Source organism: Rhipicephalus sanguineus, chromosome 4, assembly GCF_013339695.2.
Source record: "Rhipicephalus sanguineus isolate Rsan-2018 chromosome 4, BIME_Rsan_1.4, whole genome shotgun sequence".
Classification (NCBI taxonomy): domain Eukaryota; kingdom Metazoa; phylum Arthropoda; class Arachnida; order Ixodida; family Ixodidae; genus Rhipicephalus; species Rhipicephalus sanguineus.
This window is the reverse complement of record NC_051179.1, coordinates 139,572,213-139,590,005: the sequence shown is the minus strand read 5'-3', so window position 1 is coordinate 139,590,005 and position 17,793 is coordinate 139,572,213. Positions and strand designations below refer to the sequence as shown.

Genomic DNA, 17,793 nt, shown 5'->3' with positions numbered 1-17,793 from the left:
CGCATGCCGCATGCGAATGAACGCGGGCATATGATGCAGGCAGCGCGGAGGTGCGTCACAGTTCTGTGTGCGTTCCACACGCTAGATGGCGTTAGCTGCACACGGCGGCTTGCCGTTCTCAAAGCTCTCCCAAACCGAAACTGAGACTAATTGGTAATAAATAGACCGCAATTAATTATTTTTCGCGCGCTGCAGCAAGCGATATTCCGTATGATGACTAATAGGCCTCCCGCAACATATTGCAGCAAAACAAAAGCGCCAGACCAAAGTTTTTTGTCAGCACCCTCCTTAAAGACAATTTCTGCGCTGCAAATATACTGAACAAAAACCACTTTGTGCAAGTACTGCAGCAGCGATATTTATTCGGAACTCTGAATAGCCTGAATCGTTTCAGCTCGAATATCCTTCCACAGGTCCATGAATGACGATTCCTTCTCCGCCTCAAGAATCCGACTCTCCGTGCGCCGCAGAAGGACAGGTGTAAAGTGCTCCTTCCAATCACCAACCTTGGCTTTTCTAACGAGGGCGTAACGGTTCTCGTCTCCCTCGTAGCCTTCCTTGCAGGTAAATTTTCTTTGAGTGATCACTGTATTCCAGTGAGGATTCGCACTGCCGTTGAAGTTAATTACCACCACGCTTCGCATGTTATCGGGATGCGACCTCTTCAGGAGCTCTTGAAGCTTCGACTCATCATTTTCTAGGGCGCGGCCGTACCGCTCTCCCAAAAAGTGAGCCAGTCTCAGCACGACCTCTCGCGTGTTCTTTTTCAGTTCTTCAAAAGTCACGAAGAAGACATTCGGCCGTTCCCTCAGGGAGTAACCCAATGCAACGTGTTCGAAGTAATCCCCGTAACCAAAGTTACCACTGACAAAAGTGTCAACAAACTCTTCGAACGTGCCATCCTGGAAATCGAACCCACTCAGGTTGGTGGTCATGTGGTAGAACGAAACGCAAACATCCCAAGGATTGCGGGCAACGTAGATGTACTTCCCTTCGTCCGTCATTGCTGTTTTGTCCGGAAGAAGGTGTGTAGAAAATGTCCTCAGTGGCAGAGATGATTTCCAGTCATTGATGTCCATGTACTCTAGAAAGCGCCATTCCTTAGTGAACTCGTCGTGAGTTGTTATTGGTTCTCCTTCCCTCAGGATGAGCTGCGTGATGTACATCAGCCAATGCGTTCCGCTCTTCGGAAATGTGTATTCTACGACGTCTCCTTTCTTCGCTCTGAACTTGAGATTTTCTCTGAGCCTTTCAGCATTTATGTTGATGCATCTGGGCACTCCGTCTATTATTTGGCAGGCCGGCCGTCGGTTCTTCATTGCCTTTACGTCTTTCTGAAAGTAATAAAGCATATTGATTAAGAGCCTTGTTTCAGTGCATTTTATTTATAATGCTTATAACACCGGTGTTTAGTTTTATTACGGCACCCTGGTTAACCAAGCTAGGTTTGTTTACTACTCATGATCATACCTTAAAGTAGCTTTGCGAAATGTGCATTTGAGCTCCGATGATCATGGTGCCTTACGTTGTAATAGGCTCTTTATAGATGGTGTATTTGGTCTTCGTGAAACCAGCACATAACGATCGTTGACAGAAGAGTTAGAATACCACTTAAACAATTTCTTGCAGCACTAGCTTATAATAACTAGAGATTGGTTTCAACTGCGAAGCTGTTGCAGCTCGCCGAAGTTTTTGCGGTGTCATAAGAAAACTCTTCACGTGGCTATGCGCCACAGGAATTGGGCAAGCCCCACTACCGTGTACAGCAGGTGCGAGTATCAAACGAAAACTAACACGTGAAAAAGAGAGAGAAAGAAAGGGATAGAAAATATAGAGAAAGAGAGAGAGAGAGAAAGCTATAGAAAGAAAGAGGAAAAGGAAAAGTAGAGAGCAGAAAAGGAAATAAAGACATAAAAGATAAAAAAGGCACCATATATATGCAGAGAGAGAGGTAAAAAAGCGATAGAAAGAAATAGGAAGAGAAAATACAGAGAGATAAAAAAATAATGCCGTGAAAAGATAGACAGAACGAGAGAAACATAGAAACAGGGAGAAGGAGATAGAACAAAACCGACGCGAAAAATAGTTATAAAACAGAGAGCGAGATAGATAGATAGATAGATAGATAGATAGATAGATAGATAGATAGATAGATAGATAGATAGATAGATAGATAGATAGATAGATAGATAGATAGATAGATAGATAGATAGATAGATAGATAGATGCTCATAGAAAGAGAGAGAAAGATATAGAAAGAAACAGAGAGAAAAAAGAAATACACGAAACAGAGAGAAAGAGAGAACAGAAAGGAAAAATACAGAGAAGCCAGGAAGGCCACCCAGGTGCGCTCTACCTTCAGGCTTGGCATCACTGGTGCGAAGTTGCCATAATTCTTTTCATGAGTTTGGGTGCCTAGCGCCTACAACAGGACGCTTTCATTGGGTTCGCTGACAAGCAATATAATCTATTCGCTTGTAGACCTCCGACCATCTTCATTTCCGGAATTTTAGAATGCTGCCCGAAATGATTAGGACAACAACGACCTTTAATCAGTGCACGAAATAGGTACCCTTTAGACATTTAATGTAGCGACTGACAGAGCAGAGCGATGGTCTATGACCTTAGTTAGAAATAATGACCAAGTTTGCACCTCACGGTTTGTGTCGTCATTGTTCCTTGGTGTAACTCTGTTGTTGTAATTTCGAAAGCGGTCCCGTGCGGTCAATGTGTCACGTTGCGGTGTCCTTGAATAGCGTTTATTATCATCCTCATTTTAGAAGAGTTGAAGTTTGGGCAAGTTGACGGTGCACACTTGGTAAGAAAAAGTGCAATACACGCGACAAAAAAAGCTTCTCGTCCTATCTGTCTTACTTTTTGTCCCGTTTATCGCGCTCCTTTTTACCAAGTAACATCATCATCCGCCAATTTTCATGCCCGCCGCGAAACGAAAGCTCCTACGAATCATCTCAAATTTACGCTGCCCTGCGCGAGCTCATTCCTTTCGAATTTTTTACTTGATCACACTACGTAACTCTCTCTCACAGTTGGCTCCATCTGACGTACTATGGTATGGGTTCGGTCCTTTTCACTGGCCGTGACTTATCTGTCCTACGCATTATGTGACACGCCCAGGTCCATAATCGTTCTCTTAACGCAACAAGGATATCTGCTACCTCTGCTTATGCTCTTCTTTTATCTTAATGTTACGCTATTACTTTTCGATCAATCACTCGTTGCGCGGTCCTTAACTTCGCGAGATTTTTTCTGTTCTCCTATTTTCTACTCCCTGCGTTAGTAGATGTAATATGCAATTGAAGTACATTTTTGGCTCTAGGGACAGCTGTAAATTTGCGGTGCCGGAGTGTCTGCCGTATGCGTTTCAGATAATTCTTATTCTTTGCTGAATTTCTTTAGCGTGAGTAGTTGCACACGTAAGTAAATCGATTGATTGATTGATTGATTGATTGATTGATTGATTGATTGATTGATTGATTGATTGATTGATTGATTGATTGATTGATTGATTGATTGATTTCGTCACAGTACAGTGTAACAGGAGGCGGAGGGAAAAGCCGTAATGACGGCTTGAGGGATCCTCCGCCCCCTTTGTGAACAATGGCAGCAGCTGAAGGACATCACAATATCATACACTTTTTATACATAGCTTATACAACAAAGAAACCTGCTGCAATCTTCTGCACCCAAATGAGCTGGATATAGCATTAGAGTGGTGACGACGATAAATATGCAGCAGACAGATATAATGCTTGATGTTCCAGCGAAAGAACGAGTGTTCGCGATAACAACGGGAGAGTAAAATTAAAAAAAAATAGTATGTATGTCTAAGTCAGATACTCACAGGCGAGCCCACTTAAGCGAAAGAATTCGATCGAATAAAAAGAATAGGCTAATGCGCGTACCGCAGGCATTCTCAGCACCCGGGGTCAATAAAATGGAACCATTGAATTCAGCCAGTTCGAACATATGGGGCAGAAAGTTGTGAAGTACGAAGGTAAATTGAAAAGTGCAGTACTGTGGAGCGGGCTATGGAAAGAACAATGAGAGGCGGGACACAAAGAGATTCCAAGACAGCAGAGTGGATAAGAGAACTAGCAGGGGTATCCGATATCCTGGTTGAAAGTGAGAGAGAAATGGGCCATGGCAGGTCACGCCATCGGAACAGATAGCCGACGGTCCGATAGAGCGACGGAACGGATACCAAGAGGTAGAAGCGCAGCCGAGGACGGCAAGAAGAATTAAGTGCAGAGGCAAAATAAAATTTACAGGCATAAAATAGACTTAACTCACTCGGTACAATGTGTGTTGGAGATTATCGGGGCAGGGATTATCGGGCTAGTTCTTCGGAATACGCGGTATTTAAATGGGTCACGTTCACTATAACCGATACTGAATAAGCCGAAAGTTCATGAGATGTAAACCACATAGATTCAACTGACGATACAATACATACAATTCATATGGACGAACTTAATCACTAACCTGAAAGCGGCTGATCTTCTACAGCGGATCGAGATCGTGTATGTCGTCTAAAATGATCTTATTCAACTAATAAAATGTCACTACAACACAGACGCCTCTCACCTCCTCACATATTCAACAAGTTAGGCTACCAGGCACGGACACTTATCAGCTGTAACCCCATTTATTACACGTGTCAACTTCTTCAACTCTTCCTTTTTTTTCCAGAACTGAAGTGGAATGGCGGAAACTGGCTGATAAAACTGTAGCACAGGTTTCGCTATCGCCATTTAAATCTCACATTAACTGACGAGCATTTTTACTCTGGCTGATATCATTTGTGAACATTTATTCCTTATTCTTGTGTTACAGCTGATTGCCTGTTTGAATGGAAAATCGGTGGAGCAACGTTCTTGTCATTAAACTGCGAAGCTGTATAAGGTCGGGGGTAATCCCTGCGGATTGTAACGTAGCTCCCCGAGGGAATCCAATAATATAATAATAATAATATCTGGGGTTTAACGTCCCAAAACCACGATATGATTATGAGAGACGCCGTAGTGGAGGGCTCCGGAAATTTCGACCACCTGGGGTTCTTTAACGTGCACCTAAAGCTAAGTACACGGGCCTCAAACATTTTCGCCTCCATCGAAAATGCAGCCGCCGCGGCCGGGATTCGATCCCGCGACCTTCGGGTCAGCAGTCGAGCGCCATAACCACTAGACCACCGTGGCGGGGCCCCCGAGGGAATCCGTCTTAGAAATTCGGCAAGCGCCACTACTCCCTTCCGTTCCACTAAAAAATGAGGAATCTATCTATAGCTAGCTTAGCGGGTATGTGCCACAAATATTGGGCAAGCCTCACTAGTCACATTCAGTCCACTAAACCTTATCAATTTGAAATTTGAAGCAGAGTTCACTGACTTAACGCCTCCAAGACTGCTTAAACAGTGCAAGTGGTGCCAGAACTACTATAGAAAAAAGTCAAGCAATGAAAAGCAATTTGATACCAGCAGCTTCAACGTTTAAGTACTCTCCGCAACGTTAAGTCAGACGCTGCGTCGCAATTTGTTTTGTTCTTGAAGCGCGTCGCTATAAAAACTCGTTGCGCGTTGTTTGCCCTCGTTATTCTTTTGTTATGTGCACTTGCATATGTACGGCGCTGCCAGGAGCCTGCATAAGATCGCAGAACCAATAAACAAAAAACCAAGTAACTGCTTACCTTCTTATGCAGGCACGTTTTAAGGAAAAACGTTTCTTGCCCTTTGTCGGCAATGTCCTATAGGTGCTGTGAGGGACCGGCGTGAAACTGACCTCGCCTATATGATACTTGAAGGAATTGACGTCGCCCCTTTGTGATATGCCACCTGGTGATAGGGACACTCCTGTTCAAAGAAATGTTTTTTTGTCAAGTGCCCTCCCAGCAGCTGGTCAGCTAGTTCAGAGCGGACGCCTGCTTCGCCGATAACATCTCTTGCGTAGGTCACGAGAAAACACGTTATCACTTCGTCGAACGTTGCTTGTGTGCTGTTTTGGCGAGTGTGGAATAAGTTCCTTTTGTTCTGACCTGCTGTCTGAACATAGATCATGATAACTTCGCCGATGAAAAGCTCAAACACACTTGTGCCTGTGGTGCAAAAAAAATGGTTCATCCCTCCGTCATAGGAATCGGTATCTACGGTTTCGCTGTTTACAAACACAGGCCCTGGACGGCTTCCGGTTTCGTGTGCTGGCGTAGGCTAGCAGAATCGGCGCGGAGCAAAAGCCTTGGCGAGTAGCCCGTAGGGTTTCAACACTTTTCTCCCTGTATCTAGCAAAACAATTCAAATAAATATCCTTCTAAGCTGTACACAACATTAAAAGAGTTAGTCCTTAACTTTAAGCGCCTTTCTTTTATGTGAAAGCGGAAAAAGATTACTTCCTTACTCTGACAAAACTTAAAAATGCGCCTTCCGCTTCGGTGTTCTAGAGCAATAAATGGAATGACCGGAAATGTATCTTGGGGTACAGCACGTGGTCCTGCTATCGCAATCTTGAAACCGTCTATATCACGAAAGTGAAACGTGTCTTCACAGGAGCAGTTGATTGCATATTATGCATTAATCTGTGAGAGCTTGTACAATGTCTATTGGTGTTTTTGACGTGGATGTACCTAGGCTGACGCCTAGTGGTACATCATCATTGTGAGGACTAACGCTCATGATCATGATTTAAACGTTGTGGCAGCTAAAGTTGTTAACTTGTACCTGGACACAGCATATCGTGAATCCCGCGCAAAGAATGCATCAACAAGCACATAATAAACATTGGTTCTCGATATGCACTCGTTCGAAGCGTCGTTAATTGAGGAGAGACAAGGCACGGTGTGCGCTCCCGATTAATAGGGTAACCTACAGCTGCATACACTGCCACACTGCCCTTCAACAACACAGGAGTCAGCGATTCGTAGCTTGAGCAGCTAACGCGCGAAGGCGTTCCACGTCCCGCTGGCCCTTGTCTCGCTCTACGAAGGAGCGACATTCGCCCGTCGACAGTGTTGGCATTCTGTGGCGCTTATTGTAGCAGCTTTATTAGTCGGTGCTATCATGCTCGAAGCAGTAGGCGGAGGAGAAACACCGTTGGTGCATGTGGAAGCTGCATTACTCCAACAACGAGTCGTCGCACGCTAACACAAAGCGGAAAGCAAAGAACCTAACTTCATCTAGGGCGACTCCTCGATGTTAGCGTGGCCAGCGTTGCTCGCTGGCATCGAGGCGCTTTAACAGCGTCGTCACCAAATGGCTCCCTAGTGGCGCTCGTTAGCGTCGTGACGCACTACTTCACCGCTCACAGGCGGCGGCACCGTCTCGCTCCGCCTAGCCCCACAAGGAGATAGCACCGTGCGAGAGGGAATGCGTCAGAGATATAAGGTGCGTTTTTGGAGCTTTGTGCATGTCTGTCGATGGCGTAGCTGGTAGAGCACTTATCCTCGCGGACCGACAGGTCGTGGGTTAGATTCCCGGCGGTGGAACTTTTTCTTCTAGTTTTCGTTGTTTATCATACGTTAGTGTACACTTTACCAACGTCATATCCGTGACGAAAATACGTCAGTAAAGTCTTGGAGGACCGCGGCATAAAACACGTTCGTGTTAAAAGAAACAATGAATCCAGCATACATAGCAGATATAGGCCTTCGACTGATTTCACTGAATGAAATCTCATCTCGCTCTCTCTCTCTCTGACATAAGAAGACTCTTACAGCAGGCGACATCATGGTTCCTGTTATAGCCTCAAAACATGGGTGATAGCTTCGATAAGGAACGCACTCACTACTGATGCCATCATCTTCACTTAACGACGGAGCAATAAAAGACTGAGAAAGCTTTAGCAGAAACAATACACGCGTAATGCAGGATAAACCACACCACGAACACAAACGATTGTGGTATTGCAGTAAAAAGAAAGAATCACGGATAAAAGAAGGATGACGTTATATTTAGGTCTCGCGGCCCCATGCCGCCAATTTCCGAAAGGGACGGGAGGGGGGGGGGGTGCCCTCCTATGCATTTATGTACTTCGTTCGGCCGGGCACCAGGCCAAAAGGCCACTTATACCTATTTTACCGGTAGGTACTTGGCGACAGCAGCGGGGGATGCTCGACAATTTTTACGATGCGGTGGTATAGTACTGCGTGCCCAGGGGCCTATACAGAACCCTATAGGGCCACCTTTCCAGATGGGTACCCAAGAACAACCGATCGTGAGGTGGTTGAATTCCTCTGCCCCTTAGGAAGCACCGGTGGGCTTCCGGTCGGCACTGGGAATAGAACATGGTACCTACCGCTGCGGGCAAATATTTTTGTCTGACCGACCCTCAGGACGCCCAAAACCAGGATTCCAATAGCTGTTAAAAGTAAAATAGCGGCCTACATCTAGTTTCAGGGCAACACATGCGTAGAGATGGCCGATCGATTATGTACAGCGAGATAGTTTTGGCAAACCTAGATGAACGTTCTTCGATTTATGGGAGAGCGACGTTCAGGATGGTAGCCGATAGTAAAATCTTCCCAAGCAGAAGAATAAAATGCTTCGCCCGGAAGGCGCTTCAGTGACAGCGACAGCAAGGTTTATGTTTGCGTGCATAGATCGTACACGAGGTCCCGGTAGCCATTGCCGATTTTGATGAAATTTACTGTAGGTCTAGGCATTGCACCCAGAACAATGGCTTCGAAGTTAGCCCCGCGAAAAAAAATTTGTTCGCCTGAAAAAAATATATACAAATTTTGGTCGCAAAAAACACTTTTCCGCCAATTTCGCGATTTCTGAATTTTGAGCGCACCTAGGAAAAAAGTGATGGACTTCTTGGTCACAATATTTATTCCCCTTAAAGAACAAGTGAAATACAATCTTATGAGTTTATTATTTTCCTTTCTTGTCGAAGCACTTCTGAAGAAAAAAATCACAAACATGGCAAATCGCACAAAATACTTGTATTTCAGGAATTTATTGCTGTAAGCAAGTTAAAGTGAGAATAATAAGAATCGGTACACATTAACTTTGACACTTTCGCTCTATTTTAAAATCATTTGCGTGGTTTTATCGCGCTCCGTTTTACTTGATAATTTGGCTGAAACGTACATGATTTACCAAAAACGCCTGACTTTGAAAATGGTTTCCTCAAAAAGGTCATTTTTAATTTTTTTTAAATCCCTCTGATTGAATTTAAAAACGTCATCTACCATTCTGCACAAAAAAAACGTTGCATTATTTTGGTTGCTAACAAGTTATAGTGCGTCAAATGTGACCATGCCAGCCTAGTGGCCGCGTCGTTCGTTACGTGATGAAACTCGGATATATGTTGTTAAAAATACTTGTACGTGACATAATCAAAAATCAGCAGCTCCACACCAAGAAATGCGCAGCCAGGTGTCATGGTTCAGCAAGCTTTGTCTTGCGATCAACCGCTTGACAAACCCGCAGCAGCGGCTGCTCGATGCTGCGGGCACTCACATTACATGAATGCCGCTTCGACTGCGGATGAGCTCCGCTTGTGCGCCAAACTACGCTCAGAGGACGAAGGAGAGAAGGAATGCATCACTGTGAAAGTTAAAGGTTGCTAAGTGCCAACATATGTCATAATAAGCAACGAAAACTCTGCCGGCAATTTTGCAGCGAGCGCCTTCAGTAGTGCGCCCATCTGTTGCTTTCTGTCTTCTGATGGCCTATAGATAATTAGATTCATTCTATGAGCAACGTTAATTGGTGTATTCATGTGGGAGGTAGTGGCCAAGTACTACACCAGGGTGGCCAATCCTGCTCTGGTGAGGGAGTGCATTGCTGGCTGTGGTCGCCAGTGAGGCTGCACCCCAGGCCTTTTACACAATTCCATCATCACGTGGATTTTTTTTTTAATCCGGTTGGGAATTGTCCCACTATCTCTCAAGAGGAAGGTATATAACAGCTGCATCTTACCGGTACTTACCTACGGAGCAGAAACCTGGAGACTTACAAAGAGGGTTCAACTTAAATTGAGGACGACGCAGCGAGCGATGGAAAGGAAAATGATAGGTGTAACCTTAAGAGACAGGAAGAGAGCAGAGTGGGTCAGGGAACAAACGGGGGTTAAGGATATCATAGTTGAAATTAAGAAGAAGAAATGGATATGGGCCGGGCACGTAGCACGTCGGCAGGATAACCGGTGGTCATTAAGAGTAACTGACTGGATTCCAAGAGAAGGCAAACGCGTGAGGGGAAGACAGAAAATTAGGTGGGTAGATGAGATTAAGAAGTTTGTAGGTATAACGTGGCAGCAGAAAGCACAGGACCGGGTTGATTGGCGGAACATGGGAGAGGCCTTTGCCCTGCAGTGGGCGTAGACAGGCTGATGATGATGATGATGATGATGAGCAACGTATGACACAAAAGAAAGCCATTGACTTCAAAGGAAGCTGTCATACGTGCTTCTGATGGTCGAAGAACTGAAACTGTAGTTGTTCTCCATCTCGTGCCAGAACACATGTGTCAGCCGGCTGTGAAACAAGTGTGTCCAAGTCTTTTGCTTCATTAAGGAACCGCTTTTACAATACTGTATTGTTGCGCGTCCGCAGACAGACTATTGAACGCAAGTCGAGCGTTTATCCCGATATTTTGCATCACAGCAGGAAAAAAAAATTACATGCGTGTTGTATTGAACATTCCGCCTAAGCATTCTAAAGACCCTAGTGTTTCTTAGGCTGCGCTAAAAATGCGACGCTATGCACGAAAATGCCCTCTGCCGGCGATATGATGCTGCCACCTTGCAGTGGCCCTGGGAACAGCATCACGGGTAGCTGCGGAGGAGACCAGGACTCACGTAGTACGGCCGGCAGAATACTATCGTCTTTCGGCGACATTTTTAGCAAAGCACGCAGATACGAGGCCAATTTTTTCTCGGGGCGAGCGTAAGCGGTGAACGCGGTGTTGCAGCCAGACGAGGTAGGCCAAGGCGGGCGCGCGTAGCCGAGCTATCTTTATCGTAGATGGATGTAATGAGCATGGCCGAGGGTAAGGTCGCCACGTCGCGGTGTGTTAAGACGTTCACAAAATTGCACTTCTCATATTGGAAGCGCGCTGAACGGGATATGCGCGTAGCAATGACGCGTTCCAGGAGTTAATCATAGAGGCCACGGTCATGATGCATTACTCCATTTTACCGTTCCCAGACGCCGATACCACCCCGCAGACCAAGAGCACTGCGAGGTGAAAGTGTGCGATATAAAAGGCGCGTTTGTAAAGCATTCAGACTGTGTGACAGTGGCGCAGTGGTTAGCGTGCCCGGCTTCTGCTGTCGCGGACCGAGAGGTCGTTGGTTCGTCTCACGGTGACGGAACTTCTTCCTTTGCCATTTGATCGTGTGCATTTTTTTCACGCCATTTCCGTGACGGAAATACGTCACTGATATTTTGGTGGACGCCGACAAGAAAGACTTTCACGTTAAAAGCAGTACAGTAATCATAGTACAAGACTTAGGGGTATGAGAGTGGTACTCGCACTAACAGTGTTGGTTTACTTGTGACTAGCAGTGAGCAATCTTCTCTTTCTTCTTATTCGATGTACTGATCCTTTCCCTCCACCTCTCACAAGAGTTCTGCACCTAACGTGGTTTTCCACTGCATCCAGGGTCGGAAACAATGCAGGGTTTCCACACCCCAGATGTTTTTGCGCTGCCTCCAAGACTGGAACACCTTTAGGCATGCGATGATTTCGTGCGATTACATCATCGTGACGTAATCATAGCCTCATAATAACTTCAGAAATGTTGGCGATCTGTGACATGATGGTGTCGCATGATGACGTCATGACGCCGTAACCTAGGATCACGTGACTGCGTTCCCCACCAGTGAGCCCACTACCCCTCGTCTAGTCCTGTACCACAGCACACCAAGCAGAGCAACTGGTGGTATAAGCAGGCGTACGCACTTAGATAGGGTAAGCGTTGAGAGAAGGGCAAGGCGCGCGACAGTGCCGCATCAAGTGCACCTTACGCGAGCCCTGGCCTGTGATGTACGTGGGGCGAACGCTGTGTAACCCGGTGCGCTGCTGAGCGACAGGAGGGATAGAGCGTGCCGAGAGGAGGATGTGACGTGAACGCTCCAGATGTTCTGACATACAATAATAGTCATTGCATCATATAAGACCCTTAACTTTACCCATTCCGTCCCTTTTCTTATATGCGTGTGCCCTGGTGTATTCCTTAGGTGAATCAAAGCGGTAAGCTGGGCGAGCTGGAAACTAAACATACTTTTGCGAATGGGTATCGCGTCCCAGACGCAGGACTAAAAGGAGCAGCGCTCGTTTGTGCCCGTTCCTTTTAGTCCCCCGTCCGGGTGGCGCTGCCCGTACCGGAAAAATGTGTTCCTTAGGATAACTTAGTAATTCGTACCCTGCCAAAGAAACATAGAAAGAATCGCGCGGTTGCGATCTGATTCGTCAGCTACGGCAAGGATCCCGACGCGGTGGCCTTCTGATATATAATTATATAATGGCTGTTCATTCTAATCTCTTCTCTTGATATGACTCCAATATTAAGTTATGTCATACATTATTTTGCACTCCTTGATATAAAACCCTCAGCTTAATTCAGTTCATTCAATTTATTTTTTTTATCAGGGTTTTCGAACAACTCCGACCGGCGCTCGACAGGCTGTGTCTGGAGGATCGCAATGAGGGTCACTCGGTACTCGTGCCACTAAGAAAAGCACCGTATACAGTGTACGGCAAAACAGTTCTGCCTAGTTACATCAGTCATGGCGTTACGAGCGTTACGACTACTTGCTTAAGCTTTCTGCAAATATATCGCCATGCCAACCTCAGTTGAGTCGGATTATTGGCGGGCGAAAACTGCCTAACCTAAAAAATTGCCTAAAACCATGACCCATTAGTTTTACCTGAGCACGAATATTGGAGTACAGTAGGGATGGTAAAACCGATGAACGATTAAACGAATAAAGACGTGCCGCAAAACAGTTGATCGTCATCGATGTCCGTCTTTCATTTATTCAAATTAATCGACTAAAATTGCTCGATTAATCGATTACAGCGCCCCTCGCCGACCCCTTCCTATGGGTCGAGTGCGTGATCGCGAGTGATGCCGAGACTCAGATCCAGCCGCGACTTCGGCACAGCCGGTCGTTTTACGTAAGTCGCGCGGTCCTGGTAACTTTTGTGGCACTGACAACGTTGACGTCGATGACTGGACCGCGAACCACGAGCGTGCTGCAGCGAAAAATCGGCGGGAACTTATATTGGGGCTCGCTAATGCCGCCTGTTATCTCTGCGCAACAGCAGGCATCTAGTTTTAGTCTCGCGAAGTAGATTTGACTAGCTGGGACACATATATGTAAGCAGACGCCTGGGACCTATTTGGTAGACTAGTTGTCCGCTAGCTCGCCGCTTCGAAGGGTCTCTCTAGCCGGTTCAGACTTCAGCCAAATCGTGAGTGGCTTCCACCGCACGTGTGGATATACTTGACGTTCTAGCCCTTTGCTATCATGTGGATAGCGTCATTACAGAGGCACAAAAAATAGCCCATGTGCTAAAAGGAATTACAGATGATTCTTTTGAGTTTGATACTATCTAATGATCGCTGAACCGTAGGGAATAAATTCAGGAGTGCCGACGCTTCGAGGAACTGAAGAGTCCCGCATCGCCCAGCATGTCATGCGGCTTCCGAACACTGTCACTACGCCACAACGCGAAGGCATTCAGCTGCCGTCCGTCCAGTCAATTGCCCACTACCCAGTCTGTACTCCGCACCGTGCGAAGTCAAACCGAGGAGACGTGAAATCGAGGTGGCCTCTCTGCCATCTTTGCTCACATGCCCTTCCGATGCGGCGCCACCTAGCATGCCCTGTGCTGCTCTACAAACTTTCTCCACTGAACACCGTTTCCCAGACCGCGTGTAAAACGCGGTGACACTGTAGAACCCCTGTTACTCAGTGATTGTGCTGACACTTTGGAATAATCTGTAAACTGGCTTTCCTGCAAAGATATTTTCAAACAGAAAACCTTACTCCACAGAATGCTTTTCTCGTTCGAAGCCGGGTATATCTGTTAGAGGACATCGTGAATATGATGGAGACTTCCGTGCTTTTCTGCGCTTGAAGGTTCGTATGCAATTGATGTACTGAAGTACGACATACATACAGCTCCCGAGAACGCCATGTACCTCAATCCAGAGATTCGCAATGAAATATTAGTGGCACGTGCCACACTGGTGCAGGAAACTGTAGTCTCTTGTGTGAAAGCACCAATGTTTAAATTAAAATTTCGGTCATGCGCATTAAAAAGGAAACATTTGTTTTGAATTCACCAAGGCGCTTTCAGCCAATTGTTAGCCTCACGATAAGGTGAAAGAAAGGTAGCACATTGAAATTATATTTGGGACTTGTACGTTGTTGTGCAGAGGGCGTTAAGGCTGATTTTTTAGATATTCTCACGCCTAAATATTTCCACCTTGCATTCTTACAGATTTGTTCAGAATATTGTCGTTTACTGTCTCCAGTAGGCGTATAATAAAGAAATCGAAAGTAGCGTTGCGAAGAAAAAAATAATTTGGTAATGCCTGCTAGTACATCATACACAGGCTGATATTACAGAGTGGGAAGACCAGATGTGGCGCTGTTGGCACGGATGGCTGTGACAACAACCACGTGTCTTCTCATATCTGTGCCGTCCCTAATCACGGCCAGTACGGTATAACAATCACTTAAAGGGGCACTGACACAAAATTTCGCGGCCGAGATAGCCTGCGGGATCGATTCCCGTGAACATGCGCGTATCATCTGCAAAATATCAACAGCGAATATAGCTTGGATGTATTTTAAATGGATTTTGAAGTTTTCGACAGCGATCGACATCCTCGCTCTACTGACACTCTCAAAGGGACCCCGGGCACTCCCTGCTTCCGTCACGTAACCAGGCCGCAACAAGTTATGATGACGTCATAGTCGCAACGTTTTTGCGACTCCAGCAGCCTACTTCTCGGCGGCTGCTCCCGAACCGTGCGGAAGTGCGTCACAGTTCTGTGTGCTGACGTGACCGAGCGCTTCACCCGCTAGCTCGTGATAGTTGCACCCGGAGGCTTGTCGTTTTTGAAACTGAAACTGACACTGGTCGGTAATGAGGAGCCTGTAATTAATTATCTGTCGCGCGCTGCAGCAAACGATGTGCCGTGTTATGACTAACAGGCCCCCAGCAACACATTGCAGCAAAAAACGGGAGGCCAAAATTTTTTGTGTCAATACCCCTTTACGGTGCTGTCGCGAAATTAGCTCCCATATGACGGAAACAGGCAAACACGTGTGCGAGGTAAGACACTCGAGGTAAGACACTGTTGTTTGTCCGCTTCAGATTGCCACCTGCAGAAAAGTGACCTCTGATAACTGAAGTGCCCAGTGACGCTATCTGTGTTGACCTGGTTCCCGGAACTTGCCTATGTGATAGCTGACTATTGTCCTACATGTCTAGGAATGGAAAGAACGCTTTTCTCTGCACTAGAGCACAATATCCGGTGTCGACATGTGCAACGCTACAGATTTAATTCGTACTGCTATCTTGGCATACCTCTAGTTTATAGCCTCACGCACATATGTACGTTGATCATTTCGTTATTAACGGCTCAATCTCCATGCCGGAGCTTTTCTTCGTATAATAAAGGTAAATGGAATAGTGCACACTCAGGTAGGGACGCTTCTGTCGTGTTGCTTGTTCCGTCCCTGTCTAAGTGCGCACTATTCCACTCACCTTATGTAACAACAGGCCCGAGCTACTCTTCTCGACTTTATTAAACGTAATTTCGAGCTTGAGTATGTGGGCAAGTACTCGGATTGTAATATCAAGCTACATGTAGGGACCGTCTAGGTTCGCTGTAATGAGTGCTCACTAATCCATCGAAAATGTTGTTTCCTCATCTATGCTTTGTCAGTACTATCACAGCTCCATTGTTACATAAATGAAAACTAATTTAGGTATCTAAACTCTCTTATTTCCCCGCTAAGTTTATCTCATTTAGCCGCTGTAACCAGTGGGGCTATGGAATAGGCAAGCCGTCCACCGTAACCAAAAAAGAACCTTACTTTTCAGTACGTATTCATGCTTTCTCTTGCTGATTCACGCTCTTCACGAAATATATTTTGCAAACACAACTCCTAAAACGAATATTTTTCGGCGCACAGAATATATCCTCGTATTCGGGTCATTGATTCAAAGTTAATATGCGGTTATGGCGTGCAAACAATCCTTACGACTTTCTTTGCCGAAATTAGGCAGTGCCACTTTTCTGCCCACGTTTCTGCAACAAAAGGTTCTGTGTCTTTCAAAGCGCGAGCCTAACAATGTATTCTTAAGCCACTTCTCTCATTGACGCCCTCGGCCTCTGGGGGTGAATAAATGAACAAGTAGTCCGAGCTATCATGCATGCGGCTTTTCTCACTAAATCCACTGTTCTCGCTTGTGAAAATTGCAGGAATAAAACAATGGCTGTAGTGTATCTGCCATGTACTGGTTTATTGTTTACAAAGGTCGTGCTGTGGCTACATTAAGCGAATCATCCTGTACAAAGTGTATAAAATATTAAACGCTACCCCATTGAATTAGATATTACGTTGTATGCTTCATCAGCACAGAACGTCTACCATATACGTCTCACCAACACACTGTAAAAGGAAGAAGCTCGTAGGTATTCCTGTATTCCTATTCAGAATCCTCTTTCATATGAAGCTAGCGCAGGAGATAGGGGGAAATGGGTTAAAGGAAGAAATTAAGATTTTGCCTCCGAGCTTTATATTATACAAAAAGGAGGCTGACGCTTTCCCAGATGCAGTGTTTATTATTTGTTTGAGCGGCTCATGCAAACACCTGGCCTTGACTATAGTGACTGTTTACAATAGTTCTCTGAGCTCTTATATCTTTGGTTTAGTAATAGTAACAGTAACCAGGCGAAATGAAACTGTACCAACCAACGATTCCTAAAGACCACATTCTCGGAGAAGGAGGCTGAGTGCGATAAAACTGGCAATTGGATTTTGTCGGCCTTCATTTTTTTCTTATGCCAAATTCACAGTGCCAAGAACGTTTCAGGGCAACGACGCAAGGCCCTTCACATGGAACTAAAGCTAATGGGAGTTTTCGTCCTTTTGAGATGAGAAATCGCGACACCTGTAATGATGCGCTGTCGTCGTTCGAGTACGGGCCGGAAGTTTTCTTTTCTGAAATTATTTCGGTTGGTATTCTCCACTAATAGCCCAGTACGTACCTTCTTTGCTGTACTTTTGGTATAGTTCTTTCTACATCTTCAATAAGAGAGCATCAAGCAATCAACAGGCTTAAAGCCATGATTATTGAGTAATCTTTTTCTCGATTATTATTTAGCAACAGCTTAGCCGGTAATGCTGGAATGTCGCGTGGTGCGTTGCAAGGGAACACGCGCTGAAGGGGGGCATATTCTCTTTGCCACAGCAAGAGGAACGTTTGCTTAGCCGTGTGCGAATTTTTTAGGGACACAAGAATTCCTTGTTAATTATTCTCAATCAAAATTTGGTACATCGGACATCCTCGCGCTAATTCATTGTATTCCGTATGATTGGCACATACCTATTTTTATTAATACATAAACTAACAATTCTTCAATTTCTCAATATACCTTAGGCGGCCAATTAGTTCCTTTTCCTTCGTCTAAATTCTAAATTTCCTCACTTCTATTAACCGCCGGTTTCATGGCCAATCCTCCGTAGTGGGCAAGTGCCAAGAATTAAGGGTCAAGCAAGCAAGCAAGCAAGCAAGCAAGCAAGCAAGCA

The 17,793-nt window shown here is 45.5% G+C and overlaps 1 protein-coding gene across 1 annotated transcript; it reads right to left on the bottom strand.

The window, feature by feature from the left end:
- Positions 1-354: 354 nt before the first annotated feature.
- Positions 355-5,938, bottom strand: LOC119389025 (3-beta-hydroxysteroid sulfotransferase). Its single transcript, XM_037656319.2, has 2 exons — positions 5,704-5,938; positions 355-1,334 (listed from the first exon to the last, which is right to left on the bottom strand). Exon 2 carries the CDS (start codon positions 1,317-1,319, stop codon positions 360-362), a length of 960 nt encoding a protein of 319 aa, XP_037512247.1. The 5' UTR covers positions 1,320-1,334; positions 5,704-5,938; the 3' UTR covers positions 355-359.
- Positions 5,939-17,793: the final 11,855 nt, after the last annotated feature.

What these genes read in the sequence shown, in the direction of transcription:
- LOC119389025 (XM_037656319.2), bottom strand. Translation starts at nt 1,319, where the DNA reads ATGAAGAACCGACGGCCGGCCTGCCAAATAATAGACGGAGTGCCCAGA.